This window comes from Suncus etruscus, chromosome 20 (assembly GCF_024139225.1).
Source record: "Suncus etruscus isolate mSunEtr1 chromosome 20, mSunEtr1.pri.cur, whole genome shotgun sequence".
Lineage (NCBI taxonomy): Eukaryota > Metazoa > Chordata > Mammalia > Eulipotyphla > Soricidae > Suncus > Suncus etruscus.
In genome coordinates this window covers 30,900,919-30,926,217 of record NC_064867.1, presented here as the reverse complement: position 1 = coordinate 30,926,217, position 25,299 = coordinate 30,900,919, and the positions used below count along the sequence as shown (strand labels likewise).

Below are 25,299 nucleotides of genomic sequence, written 5' to 3'. Positions count from 1 at the left end.
ACCAATCAGCGCCGCCTTAGGGCGGGACCTATGCGCTGACTTGTTCCCGCCACTTGCTGCGTAGTTGCCCGGGCAAGATGGCAGGCAAAGGTGCAACAGCGACAATAGGAGCATCCCGGCAGCAGGGCCGGCGTCCAGCGCGCGGTGGAAAGAGCAAAGGAAAGAAGTTGGCCCAGCTTGAGAAGAAGGAGGAGGAGGGTGAGATACCAAGCATGGGCCTAGTAGAGGGAGATGTAAGTGGAAGGACTAAGGTAGCAGAGAAAGCAACTCGCAACTTGCATCTCCTGTGCAAGGAGATGACCTATTGTGCTTGGCCTCCCATGATGTCTCCTTGTCTCTGTCCTCCTCCAGGTGTGATGCATGCCTAAGCTTCACCTGGCTGCAAGCCCCCTTCTCAGCTGCTTTGTTGACAGGAGAAAGTCCAGCTTATTTCTTGTCCCTCCCAGTAGTGACTTCAGCCTGGGGGTCAGATCTCCCCTTAACCTTATGGGCCATGCAAAATTTATAGTCGCCCCCGCCTTTAAATTTAATGCTTGCCCAGTGTTTTCCATCTCAAATGAACCTCCGCCTATTAACTTCACCCCTTCCCATCTTATTTCTATGAGCTCATTCTCCAGCCCATCTGCAAATCTTGCTCGTTTTCAATATCAGAACTTTTTGTGTGTGTGTGTGTTGTTCGTTTTGTTGTGGGGTCACACCCGGCAGCGCTCAGGGATTACTCTTGGCTCTACACTCAGAAATCGCTCCTGGCAGGCTCGGGGACCATATGGGATACTGGGATTTGAACCACCGTCCTTCTGCGTGCAAGACAAACGCCCTACCTCCATGCTATCCCTCCGGCCCCATTTTTTTGTTTGTTTGCTTTTGTTTTGCAATATCAGAACTTTTGACTCAACTCTCTCCACTTGTTTTGGGCTGGAGAGACAAGTCAGAGGATAGGAGACTGGCCTTGAATCTGGCTGATCCGGGTTCCATCCTTAGCACCCCAGGGAGTCGGTCCCTGGTGGAGTAAGCACTGCCAGGTGTGGCCCCAAACCAAAACAAACTAATCAGATTGTTATTACGCAAGGCCCCACAGCTGGCTAAGCCACCGCTGCTTTTTAGTTGAACAGCTGTGCACTATTTTTTGCCACTTTACTCAAAACCTCTCTCTTTCCCTTTGCCCCCCTTTATGCCCAAGAGGCCATACCTTGCTCCTATTTAAGAGCCTGCACCTCCTTGTGCTTTCATCATAAAATCCAAATTCTTCACTGTGGCCTCCAGGCCTTGGTGATTTGACTGTTGTTGCTCCAGTCATCTCTTGCCAGCTCCTTCCATATTGGCCCAAACATGCCCAGTTGTTGATCACCTTGAGCAAAGGCCTTTGATACTGCTTCTGCTTTGTTCTCTGTGGCTCTTGCCCTAAGTGATTTCTTTAGTTCCTTAGCTCTCCACTCAGGTGCTCCGTGAGCTTCCTGGAACTTAAACAGAGTCCCCGTGCCCATCACCATCTGTTATTATTTTATTAATGTGTAAGCTGGCTTTGCTTTGTTTGGGGGCCACACCTGCCAGTGCTCAGGGATTACTCCTGGTTCTGCACATAGGGATCATTCCTGGTGAGCTGGGGACAGCTAGGATGCTGGGGTTTGAATTCACAACAAGCTCTTTACCTGCTGCACGATGGTTCCAGTACATATACTTGCTTTGGGTTCATCTTTCTTTCCAGCTTCTCAGAAGCATGTTTTTTATTTTCCCCCATCTATCCTCTCTTGTCCAAATTGCCACCCCAGTCCTCTGTGTGTGTGTGTGTGTGTGTATGTATGTGTGTGTGTGTGTGTGTGTGAAGCACATACCATTGAGCCACATCCCTGGCGCCCAGTACATTGTTTTAATATTGTAAAAGGCATACAATAGAAGATTATTCTGGGGTCTCCAAAGCAAATGGGCAATAGAATAGGTAACCTGTAACTTAGAATCCACATTTTTGTGATATACATATTTATTATAAGTTTACTGGCCATTAGGAAATTGTTGCTAGGAACAGTTTTCTAAGCTTAGAAGGTGTTTTACCCTATAGTTAATAGTCTGAGTTCCACTTTAACCTATTTTCTCATTCAGATAACATATATTGAATTCTTGCTATATGGTGTCTACCCACCTGGTGTCAGGAGAGAGAGATTCTTGGCAGAACTTAAGAGTAAAGTAGTGTTAATGTGACATTTATAGAAAACATCCAAGACCCAGTAGAGAGAGTGGGAAAAGATAGAAGCTTTGTGGCATTGTCAGTTTTGCAAAGAATTTGGGGAGTGATGTGTGAAGGACTTGTTTGTTCCTTCAGGATGGGGGATAGAGGCCAGATCTAAAATACAGCTGGTAGGGCTTTTACCTTGCATACGGCCCACCTGAATTCATTCCCTGTCATCCCATGTACTTCCCTGAGCCCCGCAGAAGTGATTCCTGAGTGCAGAGTCAGGAATAAACCCGAGCACCACCTGATGTGTCTATGAAACAAAAATCCAAAGAAATGAGAGGATGGGAATATTTCAGTTGGCAGCACTATGTAGATCCCTTGTAAGTGATCTAGGGCTAGTTCTTATCAGTTTAGCCTACACAGAGATAGGGTTGCCCCTAAACTTTATTCAAACTGCTCACCAGAGGAGCAAGCAGTTTCTGGAAAGTGTTAAGACCTTTGCTGTGGTTTCTGGGAGGAGCTTGTTTGTAGTAGGATGAGCTGCAAGTGAGACTTCTTTGAAGATTGTTCAGTATAGTTTTAGTTTCTAGAGACAACATGAGCATGTGCATTTTATTCACTTCATTTCTTCACTTTATTGTGCTGGGGGTCAAGCATAGGCCTCACACTGGTGCTCCACATCCTCTACATTCGTGGGCCACATCCCTGGCCCCAAGAACATACATGTGAAAAGCACTTCCTTGTATACAAGTAAGTGTGATACTGGGCTGTTTGTACCCGTTAGCAACAAAACAGTCTTTCACCTTATTTCCTGGTTTCTATTTTTATAGTTGTTGTTTTTTTCTGCTTCTCAATGCCTTCACGGTGTGATTTGTTTATTCTTTCAACACATATTTATCAGACACTTATTTCTAGCTGGTTCTCATTACTGGATTTGTATTGATTGACGAGATGGGCAAAGCCTCTCCTTTTTCCCTGTTCTTGAGATGGTACTTTGATTCTTTTTTGTTTGTTTGTTTGTTTTTTGTGTTTTGGGTCACACCTGGCGGCGTCCAGGGGTTACTCAGAAATCGCTCCTGGCAGGCTCAGGGGGCCATATTGTATGCTGGGAATCGAACTGGGGTTGGTTCTAGGTTGGCTTTGTGCAAGGGAAATACCCTACTGCTGTGCTATCTCTCCAGCCCCCAGTACTTTGATTCTTTAGGAAGGGATTAGTATGGCAAATGGGAAAAAGTTAAGGTAAATGTGTGGGGAGGTGAGAGTCAGGAAGATGGTAGAGCAGTTTCCTTAGTACAGCAAGTATGTGTGGGAAAGTAGCAGCTTAAAATCTGTCAGTCGGAGAAGGTCCCCAATTCATGCAAAGTTCTATAGCAGGGGTGAATTCTAGAGACAGTAAACACTGAGTGACTTGGAGGTCAGCAAGGTAGTACAGCAGGCAGGACCTTCCCCTTGTATGCCCCCGACCTGGCATGCTGTATGTCCCTGGAATTCTTCCAGGAGTGATCCCCAAACACTGCTGGGTGTGGCCCCAAAACCAAAAAAAGAAAAAAAGTAAAACACAGTAAAGATTTCTTAAATATAGTCAAGTCACCTCCACTGTCCCTGTCTCTAACCTCTCTGCCTTGTGCTCCTCAGATGCCTTTGAAGACGAGAAACCAGCCAAGAAGCGCCTACGTTCCAGGGTTTCTCAAGAAAAGAGGAAAAGGGACTGCAGTGAGCCTCGGGGCCCAGCAGATGGCCCCACACGAAAGAAAGTGGCTCAGAAGACTGCCAAGTCTGGGAAGCCCCAGGTGGCCAAGGAAGCCAACACCCTCAGTGATGGGGACGATTTCAGGTGAGTCAGCAGCAAACTCTTGAGACAGATGCCCATGTTCCTGCCCTTTGCTTCTCCCCGGGAATGTGGGAAACCTGGGGATCTGTAAACCCAGCCAGCTAGAGATCTTTCAGGGAGCATTTGCAGAGAACCTTAGGCCCACAGAGTTTCCCTCCCACGCTTGCCAGGTCAGAAGCATTGACTGGCAGAAACTGATTTGTGGCTCCACAAATAAAGAGTGGCCCAGGGTGACGCTTTTCCGCAGCAGGGACATCAGTGTCCCGAGTATTTCCCTGCCCTTCCAGCTCTGCCTGGAGCAACTCTCATGCTCAAAGCTCCCTATCATTCACTCCACATCAGCTTCCACTCTAACCTCTGAGGTGTGCTCATGTCTTTTCTTTTCCTGAGGAGCTTATTTGCACCCTGAAGTGCAAATCCTGAGCTTTGTACCTTTTACTGCTGCTTCTCCTTTGCACCTCTGGCCTCTGACAGTTTTTCCTAAGGGGGTCTCCTGCCTACCTTGTGCTAGGTTGATTTGTGTTTATGCCTTGTAGCCCCATATTTTTGCCAAGGGCCTGGCTCAGGCTTAAGGTTGTTTTGTGGTGATGGTAGTGGGTACATACCAGGCTATGCTCAGGGGTTTCTCCTGGCTCTGCATCCAGAAATTACTCTAGTGGGATACCAGGAATTGAACCCAGGTAAGCTGCATGCAAGGCAATTGTCTTACCCCTGTATAGACCACTCAGGCCCAACGGTTCTTTTTTTTTTTTTTAATGCCCTATGTTCCTTTGCTATCCCTGATGAGGGACCCCCGACCCTCGTGGGTGTGGGAATGAAGGTCGCTAGTAATTTGTGGGTTCCCTCGAGCAGAGCTGATCTGTGAAGTAAACTTGAGAGGTTAGTAAGGAGAGAGCTTAAGACAACTCACGCTGTTCAAAAGGATTTATTGCTCGGGGAGACTGGCATTTAAAGGCAAAATACGTCACTCAATTTTCCACCAATTACAGCTTGCACTCAACTTTCCACCAATTACAGCTTGCAAGCGCTTATCAGCATAAGCTAGGGGCAGGAAATAGGGAGGGGTAAAGAAGTAGACCTGAGCACATGTAAAACATCTTGTTTGTACTGAAAGCACAAGTCATGTAAAACGTTACCAAACAGGGTCTTATACATTTTACTCAGCAAGCATAAATAAAACATCAGCTGTAAACACATTAATCTTTTGCTAACACAAAGGCAAGTTGTTCTATATGGGTAACTTGTCTCTGGCTGGGTGTTTGGGCTGTTCTGAATTTCCTTTGTCCTCGGGGCATGAGTGCCTCTAGTAACAAGGTCAGGGACTTCTGAGACACCTTTTTGTTCTAGGTTCTATTTTTTGGGGGGCAGAAATGGCTAATTTTGCAGTGACTGAGTGCTGAAGACTGAAGAAGCAGTCTGATGACCTAAGACTGGCAACACTTGCTCCTCTGCCTCTTTGGAGAATGTGGGTGTGGGGGAACAGCAGGGCAGAGAGATGGTACATGGGGAATCATATAGGATCCTGGGGATTGAGCTCGAGTTAGCCTCATACAAGGCAAGTGCCCTCCCCGCTGTGCTTTCGCTATGACCCCTGCCCTTTTCTTTCTGATTGTGTCACAGGAATTGCACAGTTGTTCTTCCTGGAAACCACAGTAAGATGGTGTGTCACTTTTCCTATACTGGCTTCACAGTATATAGAACAGCACAGTTCTGCATTGCCAGTTATTAATGTCCAGTCTGTTTTGACAGAATGTCTAGGATCAGGGGCCGGAGAGATAGCATGGAGGTAGGGCGTTTGTCTTGCATGCAGAAGGACTATGGTTCGAATCCCAGCATCCCCTAGGGTCCCCTGAGTCTGCCAGGAGCGATTTCTGAGCGTAGAGCCAGGAGGAACCCCTGAGCACTGCCCGGTGTGATCCAAAAACCAAAAAAAAAAGAATGTCTAGGATCAAACTGATTGATGGTCAGAGCTGTGCTGGGAAAGAAATGAGACAATTACTCTTTATCCTTATCTAATTGCACCCCACGAGCACTTTGGGGTGCAGCCATGGGGATCCCCAAGCGCTGCCTCATGATCCCTTGGCACAGAGGACCTGGGCAGCACCACATGCTTATGCTCCAGCATCAAAACACCGAGGCTGACATCCCTGAGAAGGGCCTCTGGATATTGCTTGGAGATGGGGGGTTTTCCCTTCTCCCCAAATAAATGAAACAGTTAAATAAAGAATTACACCAGGTCTTTGGGCAGTTAGGGGAGCTTAAATTCCCGTGTCACTATGGCATAGCATGAGGATCGATCGTGAGGCTTCTTTATCTTCCTTTCTGATCTTTACACAGGGATTCTCCAAGCCCTCCCCAGAAGGTGCAGCGCCCCAAGAGTGAGATGCCTGCGCACAAAGGCAGCCTGGAAGAAGAGGACGAGGAAGAGAGTGAAGATGACTGGGAAGAGGTGGAAGGTAAAGTGCCTTTCACTGTTCGGTGCCTTTGATTTTTCTCTGCTTGAATCTGTTCAGCTCACTGGTCCACTCCTGTGCTTTGTTTCTCTGTACACTGGTAAGGTCAGGGGCTGGAGTGATAGCACAGAAGTAGGGCATTTGCTTTGCACATGGCTGACTCGGGACAGGCCTGGGTTCGATCCCGGCATCCCATATGGTCCCCTGAGCCTTCCAGGAGCGATTTCTGAGTGCAGAGCCAGGAGTAACTTCCTGCCTTGGGTGCGCCAGCCTAGGACGGACCACAGTTTGTTCCCCTGGCATCCCATATGATCCCCTAAGCCAGGAGCGATTTCTGAGTGCATAGCCAGGAGTAACCCCTGAGCGTCACTGGGTGTGGCCCAGAAAAACAAAACAATACAAAAAAAAAAAAAGAATTAGTAAAATATCAGAGAAAGTAAGCATATGATGTTGGGGGAATGACCAACAGGACTGTCCCAACCTGTAGTTTCTATAAAAACAAACCAGTGTTTGGATATCAGTAAAGAAGGGATGATGGCTTCTCCATGAGTACTGTTCAATGTATTCTTAGATCTGCTGTGTGAGATCTCTTGAAAGTGAGTGGCAGGCATGGGAACCCTTCAGTTTTGAATGCTTCCCCAAAATAAGGCATCCTTGGGTTGGAGGGATAGTATAAGGGTTAAGGAGTTTACCTTGACTCTGGCTGAACTAGTACACCTTATGGACTCGAGTACATACTGCCAGGAGTGATCCCAGAGTCAGCCCCGAGCATCATTGAGTGTGCCTCCCCCCAAACCCAACAATAACGAAAACAAGGTTAAGGCGTTCTCCTGTGAATGTTCCCCCTTTTCAGAGAATCACTTAGCATCCCACTGGAAATCTACCTCTTCTGGGTGAATAAACTGAAAAGGATCCTACCGCCGCATTGTGTGTGCGTGCACACGTCACGTCACATCACGTCACTTCTACTCTCCCACTCCCATCATTGTTCCAGAGAACCCCCCAGAGGGTAGATTGCCAAACACTGTCCTATCTGATAAAAATGGCATCTTCATAGTCAAAAAACTAAAAAGACTCCTCCCTCTCCTCCTGTTAATATACTTCAGGGGCCAGAGAGATAGCATGGAGGAAGGGCGTTGGCCTTGCATGCAGAAGGATGGTGGTTCGAAGCACAGCATCCCATATGGTCCCCCAAGCTTGTCAGGAGTGATTTCTGAGTGCAGAGTCAGGAGGAACCACCTGAGAGCAGCCTGGTTTGATCCAAAACCCAAAATAAATAAATATACTTTAGAGCCATTTTTTTTTTTTTACTTTCCCAAATTGAGACCCAATCTGCCTTGTTTTTGTTACATCTCTAGTTCCTTTGCATCAAGAACATTGTCCCTACCACCATGGCCTTTGGTCTTTTTCCCATTGCACCCCAGTTGTTTGTGCTATTTTATTTAGTCACTGTGAAATTATGAAGTTATTTATGTTGGATTTTAGGCACACACACACACACACACACACACACAGTCACTGTGAAATTACGAAGTTATTTATGTTGGATTTTAGACACACACACACACACACACACACAGAGTCCCCATTAGCCCCCCACTTACCAATCTGCTTCTACAAGAGACCCTTTTTAAAAGCACACACACACACACACACACACACACACACACACACACACACACACACACACACACACACACAGAGTCCCCATTAGCCTCCCACTTACCAATCTGCTTCTACAAGAGACCCTTTTTAAAAGTAGATGCATAAGTTTTTGCACTGTGGTTTACCATACTTTGCCGATAGGGTTTCATACATAAATTTATACCACCTTTCAGCATCAATTCCTCCATGTAACATGTTTTTTCCTAATATCAATTTTCATGTTCTTTTTTTTTTTTTTTTTTTTGGTTTTTGGGCCACACCCGTTTGACGCTCAGGGGTTACTTCTGGCTATGTGTTCAGAAAGCGCCCCTGGCTTGGGGGGACCATATGGGATGCCGGGGGATCGAACCACTGTCCGTCCTATGCTAGCGCTTGCAAGGCAGACACCTTACCTCTAGCACCACCTTCCCGGCCCAATTTTCATGTTCTTGGCATCCACTGGTTTTGCACGATCCCCCCTCCTTTTAAGGAGTCTCTTTCACTCTTTTGTTGAATGTCTCATGTTCTGTTTGTGCTTATCCCACATCCTGTGCTCTTCATAGTTCTTGTAAACTGTAAATTCAAAGATATGACTGAGTTTATTTATTTAAGGTGGCCACCAAGTCTACATACACCACGTGTTGCTCAATAGACCTTGCTCTGCTGAGGTTCAAACATGGGGTCTTGTGTACACTAAGCATCACTGAAGCCCCTTAAGCTGATCACCCTGGTCATGAATATAAATGAAACTAGTTTGAGGGGTGGAGAGATAGCATGGAGGTAAGGGGAGTGATTTCCTTGGTGATATTTTCAGGATCTGGGACTACTCCTGGCCATCATTCGCTATTCGGGCCAGATGGTTCAGCTCCTCCTTGTGCTTTCCATGCTCCACACTTGGAATCAATTTTTCCTGCAAGAAATTCTGCTTTGAAAAATAGAGCAATAGCACAGATGGTAGGGCACTTACCCGCATGTGGCAGACCCAGGCTTGCTCCCGAGCATTGAACCTGGTTTCCCAAGCCCACCAGGAGTAATTTCTGAGCGCAGAGCCAAGAACAACTCCTAAGTATGGGTTTGGCCCCACCCAACACAATAAAATAAGTCCTGTTCTGATTCATATAGGGCTGGTATTTGGAAGCCCAGGTTTTGCCATGAGGCCTGACCATTGCCAGGAGGGTGATTTGCAGGCCCAAAACTTCTTTAAGGGTCTTTGTTAATGAAGTTCATGGTTAGGTTTAGCTCACTTTTTTTTGGATCTTTAATAAAAGCACCATTTTTTGACCTTTAATAAAAGGTACAAGGTATATGCCTTGTAGTTTATAACTCTGTGACTTAGCTTGAAGTCACACTTCAAGTCTATAGACGTTCACACCTAAATCATGGTACTGGATAGATAGTATAATGGAGAAGGTGCTTGCCTGATATGCAGTTTCCTGGGTTTGCTCCCTATCACTACAGTTGGTCTCTAGACCCACCAGAAGTGATTCCTGAGAGCTGAGAATAAGCCCTGAGCACTGCCAGTGTGGTCCCAAGACCCCCCCAAAAAAGGGGAAAAAAATAGAAAAATATCTGTTGAAAACCCATGAGTTTCCCACTCAACTGGTTTTAGGGCCTGTCTCAGCTTCAGGTCAATACCTCTCAAGCTCTGTCAAGACTTTCTGTGATGACTTTCCATCCTTCCTTCCTGGCAGAACCTCGGTTTTGTTCTGTACTGTGATGGTAATAATCACTATCAATTTTCATTTGCTGTTGCCAGAACTTAACGAGCCTGCACCCGAGCATGTGGGAGAGAGCACAGCTTTGGCCAAGATACTGGAGCCCGTGGAGATAGAGATTGAGACGCCGGAGCAGCTGAAGGCGAGAGAGAGGAGGTAAGACTGGGTCCCTGTTGGTCTCTCTGGCCACATAACCAGGACTGAGCTTCTAAGTGATCAGGGACTTTAGGGGTGAGTGTTGTGGGCTTCTCCCAGATTTGGAAGAAAAACCAATGCCCTGAAAGCCCTTACCCTTCCACTCCACCCATGCTGTGGTGGGTGCTGGCATCAGAGAGGGCCAGTGGTTTACTCCATCTCTAGACTGCTGGGAGAGGTTGAGGATGTCTTGGGGATGTACCCAGCTCTTCAGGGACTGAGCCTAAATTTGAGACACTCTAGTTGGCTTAGCACCTTCATGCTGTGAGTGCTGAGGCTGTGTTCCCAGCCAAGGGAGCTCCCCCTCATTCCATTTAGTCTCCCCAGTACTGTAGTCTTCTGGTGGCCAGGGAAATGAAGATAGACTCCTGCAAAGCCAGCAATGGGTGAGGGGAGCATTGCCTTCTGAATTGGTGTGATTTTAGCCACACTTGGGGAGATTGGAGATGCCCAGAGAGGACCGGGTTTTTTGATGCGACCAGGCATGGCTGTGAAAGGAGCACCATGGCCACAGATGTTCAGGGTCATCTCGTGAAGGTGGGACGATTTCAGAAAGAAGAGAATCAGTCAGAGGAGACTGCAGGTGGGAGAGGAAGGGGACTCAGTTTGAGACGGCTGGGTTCCCCATTCATTGCCCGGGTGTCTCTGTGCCTTACAGTGAGAAGATGAAGACAGAGTTTGAGACCTACATCCGGCGGGTGATGAAGCGTTTCAACAAAGAGGTCCATGAGAACACACACAAGGCAAGCAGAAGCATGGCGGGTGGGTACCAGGGGCCTGCCCCTTCTCTGTCACGCCCACCATGGGTTGATACCCGATCTTTGACTCCCTGTGTGATCCTGGCAGGATTATTTTTTGTTTGTTTCTGGGTCAAACCCAGTGGCACTCAGAAGTTGCTCAGGGGACCATATGGGATGCTGGGAATCGAACTTGGGTCCATCCTGGATTGGCCACCTGCAAGGCAAACAACTCTACCACTGTGCTATCTCTCTAGCCCCAGTTGACAGTTTCTTTAAGGAACTGGGTCTGGAGCATAGAAGAATATATGTGAAGCACCAAGCTGGGGTCTGGGTCCTGGAGCCCTTTTATTTTCCGTGTACAAATATGGTGCAAGTACTTTCTTTCAGTATGAACAAGTCTTTCATTCATTCAAGGCGGGTCCCCTACATCCCCGGCACCGGTTTGTGCAGAATCTATCACCTCCTGGGATACCCAGGCCTGTCCCAGTGCTCAACTCTTCTGTGTCTCCCACTCCCAGGTCCACCTTCTGTGCCTGCTCGCCCACGGCCTCCAACACAACTATATTTGCAGCCAGCCTGACCTACAAGCCATCGGCCTGTCCATCTTGCCTGCCAGTTTCACCAAAGTGCCTCCCGAGAATGTGGACAGCTACTTCCTGTCCAATCTGGTGAAGTGGTGAGTGCCCCATGCCTGGGTTTGCTCCTCGGTGCCTGGCAAAGACAAGCAATGTTGATAGAGAAGTCACAGGCATGATTTTGGTCTGTTGGGAGACAGAATTAGTGCGTGGAATGTTCTGAAAAAGGACAGCCGAGGTCCTGGGCATTGTGTCTCAGTGAGTGGTTGTTTCTGGAAGGTTCTCTGGGAGGCAGAATCTGAATTGGAACTTCAGCTATAAGTAGGAGTTGGATAAAAGTTGGAAAGGCAGTTGAAGTCCCCCTTCTGATACCCTTTGGTTTCCCTGCTGTAAAGAAAGTGTCCCCTGTCCCTTGCTCTCCAAAACAGGCCACAGTGGTCTCTCCCTTCAGGTTCATTGGCACTTTTACTCTGAACTCGGACCTTTTCACTGATGAGCATCACAGCCTGCAGACCACCCTGGAGAGGAGATTTGCCATTTACTCTGCCCGCACTGAGGAAGAATTGGTCCATGTGAGTATTCTGTGACAGGATTGGCTGCTTCACCCCTTCCTAGTGGGTGCTGGAGTCCCCTGAGATGACAGTGCTCCATGACTTGCCCCTTGGTGGGAACCTCAGGTTCCCCTTTCTGCTTCTTGTCTCCCATCTGTAACTTGGTTGATTTTTGGTTTGGGGACCATATCTTGCATTGCTCAAGGCTCACTCCTGGCTCTGCACTCAGGGATCACTCCTGGAGCTGGAGTAGACCATATAGGATGTCGGGGATCAAACCCAGGTTGGCTGTGTGCAAGGCATGCAGCTCCTCTCTGCTGTCTCTCCAGCTCCTTGTTTTTTGTTTAATTTTAATTTTTTTGTTTGTTTGCTTTTGGGTCACACCCAGCAGCACTCAGGGGTTACTTCTGGCCCTGCGCTCAGAAATCACTTCTGGCACGTTCGAGGGACCATATAGGATGCCAGGATTCGAACCACCATCCTAGATTGGCTGCGTGCAAGGCAAAAACCCTACTGCTGTGCTATCTCTCCGGCCAAATTGTTTAACTTTTTTAAGAGAGGGCTTTGGTGACTTGGTGCTTTTTAATGTGGTGCAACCAACTCCTAGATTCTCAAAACTTCTTTCTCACCTCACCAGGAAACCCCGTAGCCATTAAATACTTCCCATTCCCCCTCCTTGTACCTCTGAGAACCCCAGACCCTTCCACTCTGCATTCAGGCCCAGTAGACAGGTGTGCAAAAAACCCCACATTGTGCCAGCATCTTTGTTTGCTTCTGTTCAGTGTAACATTCGCACGGCTGATCTGCATTTATGGCATGCAGCTGTGCTTAGCTCTTTTTATTGACTCAGTCATTTTTTGGGGGGTGGGGGTCACACCTGGCAGCACTCAGGGGTTAGTCCTGGCTCTACACTCAGAAATCGCTCCTGGCAGGCTCAGGGGACCATCTAGGATGCTGGGATTTGAACCACCAACTTTCTGTATGCAAGGCAAATGCCTTACCTCCATGCTATCTCTCTGGCCCAACTCAGTCATTTTCTGAAACATGGACCGACTTACATGGTCATTGGGTCAAGTTGCCTTTGTCCTTTAGATCTTCTAAAGATCTGAACTTGTGCGCATGTGTTTATCCATGCCCGAGTGTTCTGGGCAGTAGAGTTGTTGAGTCATAGCTGATTTTATTTTTTGAATCACCATATCCAGCAGTGTTTACGGCTTACTCCTGGCTCTGCACTCAGGGATTGACTGCAAGCAGGAACCTCCCTGCTGTTCTATCTCTCCAGACCTCTATGTGATTCTGCGTCAGACAATTGACTACAGCTCCTACCTCATTTTACATTCCCAGCTGTGGGGTCTGGGGTCTCTCCTTGCTCTCCTATTGTTTCTTGTTGGTGCTGAGGGATTCTGTGTTCTGTGTAACAAATAACCCTTACTGCAGACGCTGCTGAAAAAACTAAGTCCTTGACTTCGGGACTGGAGTGATAGCACAGTGGGTAGGGTGTTTGCTTTGCATGCAGCTAGACCCTGGTTCAATCCCTGGCATCTAGTATGGTCCCTGAGCCTGCGAGGATCGATTTCTGAGCACAGAGCCAAGGGTAGTAACCCCTGAGCACTGCCGGGTCTGGGCCAAAAATAAAACAAGGGAACAAATCCTTGATTTCCCCCAATCACAGACACACATACATATTCACTCAAGGGGTGTTTATCTCAAGGATAAACATGATACTCTCTCTTTCCTGTTTGCAGATTTTTCTGCTCATTCTCCGGGCCCTGCAGCTCATGAGCCGGCTGGTCTTATCTCTGCAGCCCATCCCTCTGAAGTTCACAGCTGCAAAGGTGAGATGCTGGCAGCTGAAAGGGGTATATGGGAAAAGGACTATATGGGGTATGGAGTTCAAATCCAGGTTGGTTACGTGCCAGGCAAGTATCCTGTCTGTTGTTACTATTGCTCCGGCCCCTCCAATGAAGTTTTTAGGCTAATCCTCAACTCACAGTCCAGAACTCAATACTGTCCCTTTCCGTGTCATTCTACTTTTACTCTGTCATTGGTTGTGGCTTGCTAGCATTTTGCTGTGGCTATTATATTTGCATCTCTCTATGTTCATAAGAGAGGAGGCCACACAGTCTTCTTGTGAATCCTCGCCAATAAAGTACTGGCAAATCTTGGTGCCACCCACAAAGGACAGCCCTGCTTCGTGGGGTGCCAGTATTGTCTTGAAAGTTAGTGATCCAGAAGGAGCCATTTCTGTATTTTTCACTCACCAGTGATTGTGCCTCAGCAGCCGCCCCCCTTTTTTTGTTTGTTTGTTTTTGGGTCACACGCAACAGCGCTTCTGGGGTTAGTCCTGGCTCCTGGCAGGTTCAGGGGAACCATATGGGATGCCAGGGTTCGAACCACCTGCCGTCCTGGATTGGCTGCGTGCGAGGCAAACACCCTGCTGCTGCGCTATCTCTTTGGCACCGGAACTACAATTTAATGCAGTCTACAGGCACTATTTGTAGTCTGCACCCTGGCCTGGGCATGGTATGGTTGAGGAAACAGGAAGTCAGGGCCATTTATTTACTTGCATAGTGTGTCACATAGGTGGGAGGCAGAAGCCTCTGGAGCCCAATTTTCTTGGTTCCCCTTTATGTGCCCCCCCCCCCCAGCTGTACTTAAGTGTGGCTTCATGCAAGGTGTCCTAATCTTCATAGGCACCTGCTGATGATCCTGAAGGACACCTCTGTGTAAGCAGTGGAGGGGTGGAAGGGCCCTTTTAAGGACCTTGGTTCTCTAGGCTGTGAATTATCTCTGTTTGACAACATTCTCTGGCCCTGTGAGCACCAGAGCAGAAGCTGACTGTCCCATTCTGTTCAAGGAAAACAAACCTCCCCAGGAGAGGTCCACCAACGATGCCAGAGGCTCTCCAGAAACTTCTAGCCCCAGAGCAAAACCCAAGCTCAAAGCCAAGGCTGCCCGTCAGGCCCATGCCAAAGGGAAGCAGAGTAAGGCCAGGAGAAGACGGAGCCCAGCCTCCTCCTCCAGCGGGGAGGACGACGACGAGGAGGCAGAACAGGAGGGAACCCCCAGACGCCGGGTCCCCCAGAAGCGACGGGTGGCTGCTAGGGTGTCTTACAAAGAGGAGAGCGGGAGTGATGAAGCTGCCCCCGACTCTGACCCCGAGTTTTCCAGTGAGGAGGCCCAGCCCAGCCGATCACAGAAGCAGAAGACTGAGGTGACATCGCCCAGTGACTCCAGTACTCCACATGGAAGCCCCGCTGCACCCCGGGGCTTGCCCGCAGCCTCCACAGGCCCTGTGAGCAGTAGAAAAGGCAGGAAAGTCCCCATAGCGGTGAAGGCGGCCGGCATGGACCAGTGGCTGGAGGTATTCTGCCAGCGGGAGGAGAAGTGGCTGTGTGTTGACTGTGTGCATGGCGTGGTGGACCAGCCCCTCACCTGCTACCAGTACGCCACCAAGCCCCTGACCTACGTGGTGGGCATCGACAGTGACGGCCGCGTCCGGGACGTCACCCAGAGGTACGACCCCGCCTGGATGACGGCAACCCGAAAGTGCCGGGTGGACGCCGAGTGGTGGGCCGAGACCTTGCGGCCTTACCAGAGCCCCCCGATTGAGAGGGAGAAGAAAGAGGACCTGGAGGTGAGGCCTTGCTGTCGTCCATTCAGAGACTTGTCCGGGATTAAGTTCGTCCTGGGCTTCCCCGTCCTCTTTCCCATACATACACACTCCATTTGGTGCCCACCCTGGCCAGAAATCTCAGCTCAGTCCTGTGTCCCCATCCTGTCACTCCAGGGTTCTCAGTGCCTTGGCTACAGGCCAGACAGAGAGTTAGAGAGTTGCACTTATCTGGTTTGACCCTTAACCTCTAAGTACTTTTTCTTTTGTTTGGTTTTTGGGCCACACCTGGCTCTGCACTCAGAAGTTGCTCTTGGAAGGCTCAGGGGACCATATGGGATGCCGGGGATCGAACTCAGTTGGGCCGTGTACAAGGCAAATGCCCTACCAACAGTGCTATTACTCTGGCCCCAACCTTTTTTTTGGGGGGAGGGCTATACCCGGTGGCACTCAGGGTTTACGCCTGGCTGTGCACTCAGAAATCGCTCCTGGCTTGGGGGACCATATGGGATGTCAGGGATCAAACCCAGGTCCATCCTGGATCAGCTGCGTGCAAGGCAAATGCCTTACTGCTGCGCTATCGCTCTGTCCCCTGGCCCCAACTTCTGAATACTTTGGCTCCAGGTTTCATTTGAAGATTCCAGGTAGTTCTTTTTTTTTGTTGTTGTTGTTGTTATTAGTTTGCTTTGACCACACCTGCAATGTTCTAGGGTTACTCCTGTCACTGCACTTAGGAATTCCTCCTGGAAATGCTTGGGGAACCATATTGGGATGCCAAAAATTGAACAAGTTGTAGCCCTACCCACTGTACTGTTAATCAGCTCATTTCACATATGCTTTTGGTAGTAGCATGTTTTTTTTTGGATGGGGTGACACCTGGTGATGCTCAGGTGTTACTCCTGGCTTTGCATTTAGGAAATTTTGTTTGTTTTTTGGGGGGCTCACACCCGGCAGCGCTCAGGGGTTCCTCCTGGCTCTTTGCTCAGAAATCGCTCCTGGCAGGCTCGGGGGACCATATGGGATGCCACGGTTCAAACTACCGTCTTTCTGGATGCAAGGCAAACGCCTTACCTCCATGCTATCTCTCCAGCCCCATGTCTGTTTTTGGTTTTTGGGCCACACCAGCAGTGCTTAGGGCTTAACTTCTGCTCTAAATTACTCCTTTCCGGTCCATATAGGATACTGGATTCTGGCAGTACTTGTGAGTGAAAGGAGGAAAACATTCCCCGTGGAATTGATTTGGGTGGAGGGGTTGAGCTACACCTGGTGACGATCAGTGGTTTCTCCTGGTCAGGGATTACTCCTGGCCCTGTGTTTAGAAATTGCTCCTGGCAGACTCGGGGGACCCTATGGGATGCTGGGGATCAAACCCAGGTTGGCCACGTGCAAGGCAGAAAGCGCTACCTGCTGGCTATCGCTCTGGTCTCTCCCCGTGGAACCTTGTCCTCTCCTCAGCCTGCTTATTTATATGAGCACACAGACTCATACCTAAACACACATTCAGCCTGTGCATTCACATGAACACTCATACAACTAGAATCCTAGAACACTTTAGTACTTGCTGTGCACATACACCCTAGAACTCGTGTCCTGCACGTGCAGCACACACACACACACACACACACACACACACACACACACACACACACACACACACAGTCACTCAGGAGGGAAATGAGCTGGAGTTAGCCCACACAACCCCACTTGTTGCTAGTAGATTGCTTCACAAGCACCGCAGTGTGGCTGGGTCTGAGGACTGGCTGTTGACCTGTAGGGTCCTGGAGCTACTGAAGCTTTTCCCCCAGCTATTTCCAGGGCTTGAGAGAGAGTCCCTCGGCTGTTCAGGTAACCCTGAGCATTGGGAGGGGTTCCTGAATCCATGGTGGTGTTTGCAGTGCCAGGGATCATGCCTAGTCCTAAGACACACAAACCAGAGCTCTGCTGCCAAGCTTTCCCCATCCTAGATCCATTTCCTTTGCAGCCATGGGGCACTTATGCAGAGGGCAGTGTCACCTCCCCAGTGAGGGATATGCAGCGTACCCCAGCTACTCAGTTAACTCTCCCAGAGATTGAAGGTTAAGGAAAGTACTAGAGAAGTTAGTAAGCAATCCAAAGAAGGACACAGTGTCCTCCCTGCTGTGCTCTGAGAACTCAGTGTTGATCCAGCAAGTCCCAGAGGAATTGGTGAGACCGTAAACTCACTATGCAGAGTCAGGCAGCTCAGCCTTTTGGGAGAGAAAGATTTTCTTCTCTGGTCTCCAGTAGAGACCCGTAGATCCACTGCAGATGCAGTGATTTTGTGGCACACATCAGTGGGGACCCATGGAGGGCCACAGCCTTCTGCCCAGATGCAACAGGAAACTCCCAGGCCTTAGGCTTCTTTCCCCTTTAACGGTAGATGTGAGGTGCAGACGATGATGCTCCTTCCTGCTCATGCCTGTCTCTCTCTTCTCTAGTTCCAGGCAAAACACCTGGACCAGCCTTTACCCACCTCCATTGGCACCTACAAGAACCACCCCCTGTATGCTCTAAAAAGGCACCTGCTGAAATACGAGGCGATCTACCCAGAGTCAGCTGCCATCCTTGGCTATTGCCGCGGAGAGGCCGTCTACTCCAGGTGCTTGCAGCCCCACCAGCAGCCCTCTCCCAGGCTGGGCCCAGAACCCCACTTGTTGGCCTCATTGCTGAAGAAACATGATGGAATGTGTGCTGATTATGTGGTTCTGTGCAGATTAAATGTGTGCCAGTTGTGTTTGATTATGTGCATTTGTGCTGATGGTATGATTTGGGGTGTTTGTTTTTGTTTGTAGGCCATACCCCATGATACTCAGGAGTTACTCCTGGCTCTGCACTCAGGGTCACTCCTGGCAGGCTTGGGGGACCTTATGGGATGCCAGAGATTGAACCCAAGTCAGCCACAGGCAAGGCAAAAGCCCTTCCTATTGTACGATTGCTCCAGCCAATGCCGTCTTGATTGTGTTGTGTGCATGTTAAATGATTATGCATGTGCAATTTTGGGCATATGCATTAATTATGTGTATGCGTGCTGGTTATGTGCATACTGATTTTGTGCATGTTTGTGCTGATGTGTTTGTCAGTTGTGTGTGTGTGTGTGCTGTTCGTGTGTATACTGACACATGTGAGGGTGTGGGGCACCGATGCAGGCCCAAGTGTCCTCCGTATGCCGTCACCCCCTTCTCCACTCACTCAGCCCCGAAAACCTCAACCCTCTAGAGAGCAACAGATGTGAGTCCGTGCTGTAGTGGGGAGTTTAGGCGCTGGCTTCTTTTTAGGTATAGGTATCCCTGGCTTCTACCTGCCCCAGGGTGCAAGAGGGCTCATGCTAGGGATAGTGGTGGGGACAGCGACAAAGCCAAGGGCCAAGATAGAACGACTCTTAAGTGAGAATTTGCAAGTGGACACAGCCCCAAAGACAGCATGGGCCCTCATTTCCCATGGGAGCAGGACCTGCCTGCATGTAGCTGTGGAGCTGGCTGGACCCTCACTCATCAGTCTGGCCAGGTATAAGTGACCTCTGCCCTTATCCCATCTCCCTCAGGGATTGCGTGCATACACTGCACTCCAGGGACACATGGCTGAAGCAGGCAAGAGTGGTGCGGCTGGGAGAATTGCCCTACAAGGTAAGTAGCTCCAGGTGGCAGTGTCCAGAGGGCCTGGCTTTTCCAATGGAGAGGAAAGCATTGGAGGAGAGTCTGGAAGTGCCAGTGCTAAAGAGGGCAAGAGATCCCAGAGGAAGGTGCCCTTGGACCACTGTTGGTGTTCAGATTTTTCTAATGGTGGAGCAGAGTGATAGCACAGTGAATAGGGTGTTTGCCTTGCACATGGCCGGTCCAGGTTTGATCCCCGGGATCTCATATGATCCACTTAGTCTACCAGGAGAAATTTTTGTTGTTGTTGTTTTGGGGCCACACCCATTGACACTCGGGTTACACCTGGCTAGGCGCTCGAAATCGCTCCTGGCTTGGAGGACCATATGGGACCCCTGGGGATTGAACCGCAGTCCATCCTAGGCTATCACTTGCAAAGCAGACGCCTTACCTCTAGCTCCACATCGCTCCAGCCCATACCAGGAGTGATTTCTGAGTTCAAAGCCAGGAGTAACCCCTGAGCGCCCACCATTGTGGCTCAAAAAAACAAAAGTGGGAACCAGGCTCTTGCCCATTCCTTGGATCTGAGTGTGAGTGTCTGGTGTGGGGTGGTCTTCATTGGATCTGACCAGCCCCTCCATCCCATTGTCCATCTGATGAAGGCAGAGGACGGAACCTATGTCCACACTGTCACTGAGGTTCTATTAAACACGTGACCAAACCCCTGTTCTTGTGTGAGCAGCTGAAATCGCTGCCCAGGAGTCAGTGATGGACTTGGCCCATAGCGGTGGTGCTAGAGCAGCTGGAGCCATGGGTAGGGGGGAAGTTGGTGGTGACCCAGAGTTCCAATCTTAGTGGTGGCAGGCGCTGGGCACTCAGGACTATCTGGCCTTGGTTGTGCCTCTGGACAGATGGTGAAGGGCTATTCAAACCGAATCCGGAAGGCACGTCTCGCCGAGCCCCTGCTGCGTGACCAAAACGACCTGGGCCTGTTTGGCCGGTGGCAGACAGAGGAGTACCAGCCGCCTGTGGCTGTGGATGGCAAGGTGAGGGCCTACAGGGCAACGGGCAGGGAGCCATGGCTGTGCAGTGTCACTGACCTGGCATGTCTGGCCCCCCCCCCCCCACTTCCCCAGGTGCCCCGGAATGAGTTCGGGAACGTGTACCTCTTCAAGCCTAGCATGATGCCCATTGGCTGCGTCCAGCTGCATCTGCCCAATCTGCAGCGCGTGGCCCGCAAGCTGGACATCGACTGTGTCCCAGCCATCACCGGCTTCGACTTCCACGGAGGCTACTCCCACCCTGTGTGCGTGCGTGTGGGTGGGTGGGAAAGCATGTGCCCGTGGGCCATGTGGATAGGGGTATGTGCATGCCAGTGTGTCCATGTGCGTACAGGTGGAGCCCCAGTGGCTCACCTCTCCCCCAGCTCATCTCTCCCCTCTGCTTGCCAGCCAGAAACAGCCACAATAAAAGCTGTGCAAGAGTGCTTTACCGTCTTATGGAACTGTTTGTGGGTATATATTCCCCACCCTACCAATTCTGTTCGGTGTTGGGTTCCCAGTGACCCGTGTAGACTGTTTCCGATCTAACTTGTGCCTTCTGTCGGGGTGGCTTCTGTCCAGGAAACCCCAGGGTACCCAAGTACTGAGGCCCACCCAGCTCCATCCCAGGCAGAGCTGAGGTCAAGACAAGTAGGGACTCCCAGAGCACTGGTGCTGTGTTCCCCACAGATCGGAGGGGTACATAGTATGTGAGGAGCATAAGGACGTGCTGCTGACCGCCTGGGAAAACGAGCAGGCACTCCTGGAAAAGAAGGAGCAGGAGGTGAGGGGACCCCGGTGTCCTGGAGGGGTCCTGACACCTGCACCTGGAGGCCCTGGAGGAGCCTGGGAGATCATGATATAAACACCCCAACCCTACCCCACTCCAGCCCCTGGGGCTCCTGAGAAGGTGGTCCTGAACTCCGGGTGCTCTGTTTCTTTTGCTGCAGAAGAGGGAGAAGCGGGCTCTGGGGAACTGGAAGCTGCTGGTCAGGGGACTGCTGATCCGGGAGCGGCTGCGGCTGCGCTACGGGGCCAAGGTCAGTGGGGCATGCTGGCCACCATGGTTGTGTGCATCGTCCTCGTACGGGCTGTGTTGTCTCCTGAGGAAGAAGTGAGGTGATGCAACTTCTGTTGCCTCCTGCCCAAGGCCTCTCCACTGTCCACTCCGGGGAGCTGATGGAGGACATAGCCCTGGGAGGGACGAGCATCTGGCTAGGCATCATAGGCTTTCCTGCCGAAGCCTTGGCAGCTGTTGGCTCCCATATGTTCCCTTCAGCCCGACCCTGCACTGCCCTCTTGAGGCCCAAACTCAAGCCACAGGCTCATAGCCTTGTACAGGCACTTGCATCTCTCACTGTTGGCTGCCGGGACTGTCCTGCCAGGTCACCACTGTGTGCCCCAGCACTAAACACACTGAGCAAGCACCTAGCCCCTAAGCCCCACCCAAGGACATTCCCCCCACTGGTTCAGTACAGGCTGTTGCCAGGAGCCCTGATGCCCCCTGTATGGTGTCTCAATGCTGACTGGGGCTCTCTTCTCTCTCTTGTTGTGTGTCTGTCTAGAATGAGCCTATGGCTTCCCACTCAGGGGCTGGAGAGGGCCTCTCGTCTGACGAGGAAGAAGGAACCAGCTCTCAAGCGGCAGCCAAGATCCTGGCGGCCTCCTGGCCCCAGAACCGCAAAACTGAAGAGGAGCAAAAGCCCGAGCACCCCAAGAAGACCAAGAAGGGAAAGAAGGAGGCGGATTCCCACCTCTTCCCCTTTGAGAAACTGTGATGGCCGCCACACCCACCAGGCATCCAGCTCTGGGGTCCCCATGGTCTTCTGCAGGAAGCCACAGGGCTGGGGACAGCTTAGCTGGTGCCCCTAGGGGGAGGACTGAACTGTGTTGTGATCCTATGTCGCACCTCCCAAGGGACCAAATAGTACAGTGGGTAGGGCACTTGCCTTGTGTGTGGCCAACCTGGTTCAATCCTCAGTATACCAGGTGGTCCCGAGTGCAGATCCAGGACCCCTGTGCTTCGCTGGATATGCCCCCCCAAAAATGAAAAGACAGGCCACAGCTCCCTAGTCTCTTGCCCCTAGACTTCGACCCCCAATCTTGGGAATGGGGCTCTGCTCTCCTGGAGAGAATATTGGGGCCTCTCCAGGCCTTTCCTCAATGTCTCTTGCAGCTTTACCCCTTTCTCTGCTACCCCTCAGACTCAGGTTCATTAGCGCTACTCTGGGGTCCGGTGGGGAGCACATGGAAGAATAGGGCCTGCAGGGTTCCCTGATATAGGGGGATGGTTATCGATTTCTCCCAAGATCAAAGCTGAAATCATGAAAGTGAAACAGGAAGAAAATGTCAGTGCTCAATGAGATCCGCTTCATAGATGCCTCTTAAGCTCTATGCACTGTAGATATTCAAGAAAAAAAAACTTTATATAACAGTAAAGAAAAAAATAAAGCATTTATCTAAAAAGACTCAACTCATTTTTGTTGTTTGGGGTAACACCCACTCCTGGCTCTGCACTCAGGAATTACTCCTGGTATGCTTGAGAACTATTTGGGATGGTAGGGATTGAACCCGAGTCAGCAGCATGCGAGACAAGCACCTTTCCTGTTGTACTATCACTCAGCCCCCCCCCCCCCCCAACTCAATACAAAACTCTTGTTTTTTTTGAAGATTTGACACAGGAAGGCAGAGGTAAAGGATTCCTAAGCATGCTGAGGGTGTTTGCTGGCTGGGCCTGCCGGGAACACCTCCTTTTCTGGCCTGAAGAGCCCTGAGCTCTCTGAGTCAGTTATATCCAAGGGAAACAAAACAAAATGCTTGGGGCCTGACTCACCACTAGGCAAGCCTGGCCTCTGGCCAGAAAGCTCTTGTTGAGAAACTCAGCTATAGAAACCACAGTCCCCTATTCTGGAGGTGAAACCACTTTCTCTGCAGAAGGAACTTGACTTTTGGGCCCATAGCTCCCAGGTGACATTCTAGAAAGGAGACAGGGGTGAGAAATTTAAAAAGGTTCAGGGAAGTTCCAACACCTGTCTCAGATGAATAGAGTCCTTAAACTGTTAGCAGCCAAGGGAACAGGAAGCAGCCTTAGGAAGCAAAAAGTAAAATCCCACAGGCCGTGTTCAAGTGCCTTATGGCTCTCTCACATCTTCATGACCAAGGTGAGAGTTTCAATTTACGGGTGAGAGAAGGGTAGAGATCAGTTACATCCTATAGGCATGCAGCCAACAGGTGCAGGCAGGCATGGCGCTTCAATTCCACGGCTTCATGCCCCTGTTGCCCATTCTAAAGACAGAAGTTTGAATCATTCACTTTAAATCAATATGAAATGAAATACACTAAGTATGAAAGGCTAGGAATATTCAAGTGCCCTTTAAAATATTTTATTTACAACAGGAAAAGTCCAGTGAGATCTCAAAGGGCTGAACATGTCTGACCAGGTTTGATTCCCAGAAACACATGGCTCCTCAGCACCCTTGGGATCAACTCCTGAGTATTACCAGTTGTAACCCCAAACTGGAAGAAAAATAAAACCTATTTTAACTATATAAGCAACCTAAACAAATACACAATTCTTTGTTTTGGGCTATACCCAGTGGCACTCGGGTTACTCCTGGCTCTGAGCTCAGAAATCGCTCCTGGCAGGCTTGGGGGACCTTATCGGATGCCAAGTATTGAACCCAGGTCCATCTGGGTCATCTATGTGCAAGGCAAACAGCCTACTGCTGTGCTATTGCTCTGGCCCCAAATACACAATTCTTCACAAAGTTTGTGGTAGAATTCTTTTAAAGATAGAAATTTCACTAGAAGAGGGGGTAAGAGGGTAGAGGAGGTAAGGCGCTTTCAATTCTCGACATCCCATATGGTCCCGGGCACCTCCAACAGCAACTAATTCCTTAATACAGAGCCAGCAGTAATCCCTGAACATCACCAGGTGTGGCCCCAAAACCAAAACAAATTGCACTAAAAGAATATAAAAGGCAAGAGGAAGAATGGCCCAGTTTTATAACAAGTCTGGATTTTATTTTGAATTTTTATCCAAAGTACAAAGATAACACAAATGTCAACTATCATTTTCCAAATACCTGTAAGAAATCTTTCAAATATTCCAAAATATTTCTTGACATAATTTGCTCTATAAGAGCACTTTGGAAATTGGCAGCTGTTTAAAATCTGTCCTAGAAATTCATATGAATTCAAAATTAGTTGAGTTTTTTTTTTCTTCATTTATTTCCCAGAGATTTGTATTCAGCTGCATTCTAATACTGTTTTTCCAAAAGCTTCTAGGAAGATCTGAATTTGTGCAACTGCACCTACTAGATAGCGTGAATCCAACTCTTCCCACTTGACCTGATCAATTCTCATCTCTGGGTCTGGTAGCTAGGACAAGATTCCCCATGCAAAGAAAGACCTTGCTTCAGAAGTTCTGACCAATCCTTTCCACTACCAAATGACCCACTTGCGAAAGCACCAGTCCCAGCTAAGCAAAAACCACTTCTAACACTGAGAAGAGAAGGGCCAGGCAGAGAGCCCTTTCAGACACCAAGGTGAAAGTTGGAGTACAGGAACCCCTTGAATGCAGCATTTTTTTAGGAGCAGAGGCTGTGGGCTCGGGCAGCTGAGTCCCTCAGAAGCAAGTCTAGATGCGCATGTTGAGCTGTTGAAGATGTTTAGGGGGCCACACGTGGGCTACTCAAGATGTCCTGGGCCTTTGGGTCTTGACAATTCAATGCGGAAGTCACCATGCTAGAGTTCAGGTGGGAGAATAAAGCTCCTCATGTTCTCCTTTCATAGTTAACTAGTCAAGGCATGTTCCTCTCATGGAGTCATTTCTCAAGCCCAAGGAAGGAAAGGTTTCACCAATGCTGCAATTTCAAGTGCCAGTAAATCTCACTGATTCTGGAAGCTTCCAGGGACTAGAGATCCACAGAGGTGATGCTCAAGTGTCTGTTCCAACCCCACATGGCTCCCCTCAAGGCTCTGGTCTCACCTCAAAGCACAGGGTTTTCTCCTTGGAGCCCACGGTTCAGATGGGGTTTGAACCATAAAGGCATGAAGTGGGGGGGGGCCACAGGAAGCACTCCTACCCACCAGCCCCTGACTGTAAGGTTTGGCATCTTATGGGATGGGGCAGGGAAGGGGTGGGAGTCCCATGCTGGCTGGT

General features: G+C 49.7%; 1 protein-coding gene across 1 annotated transcript; it reads left to right on the top strand.

Annotated features, from left to right (window-relative positions):
• The first annotated feature begins 79 nt into the window (after window positions 1-79).
• On the top strand, window positions 80-21,951 carry XPC (XPC complex subunit, DNA damage recognition and repair factor). Its single transcript, XM_049766507.1, has 16 exons — window positions 80-198; window positions 3,806-4,004; window positions 6,339-6,457; window positions 9,855-9,969; window positions 10,667-10,751; window positions 11,267-11,424; window positions 11,775-11,895; window positions 13,620-13,709; window positions 14,732-15,511; window positions 17,944-18,104; window positions 19,047-19,128; window positions 20,007-20,141; window positions 20,232-20,401; window positions 20,826-20,919; window positions 21,086-21,175; window positions 21,701-21,951. Exons 3-16 carry the CDS (start codon window positions 6,385-6,387, stop codon window positions 21,911-21,913), a joined length of 2,367 nt encoding a protein of 788 aa, XP_049622464.1. The 5' UTR covers window positions 80-198; window positions 3,806-4,004; window positions 6,339-6,384; the 3' UTR covers window positions 21,914-21,951.
• Window positions 21,952-25,299: the final 3,348 nt, after the last annotated feature.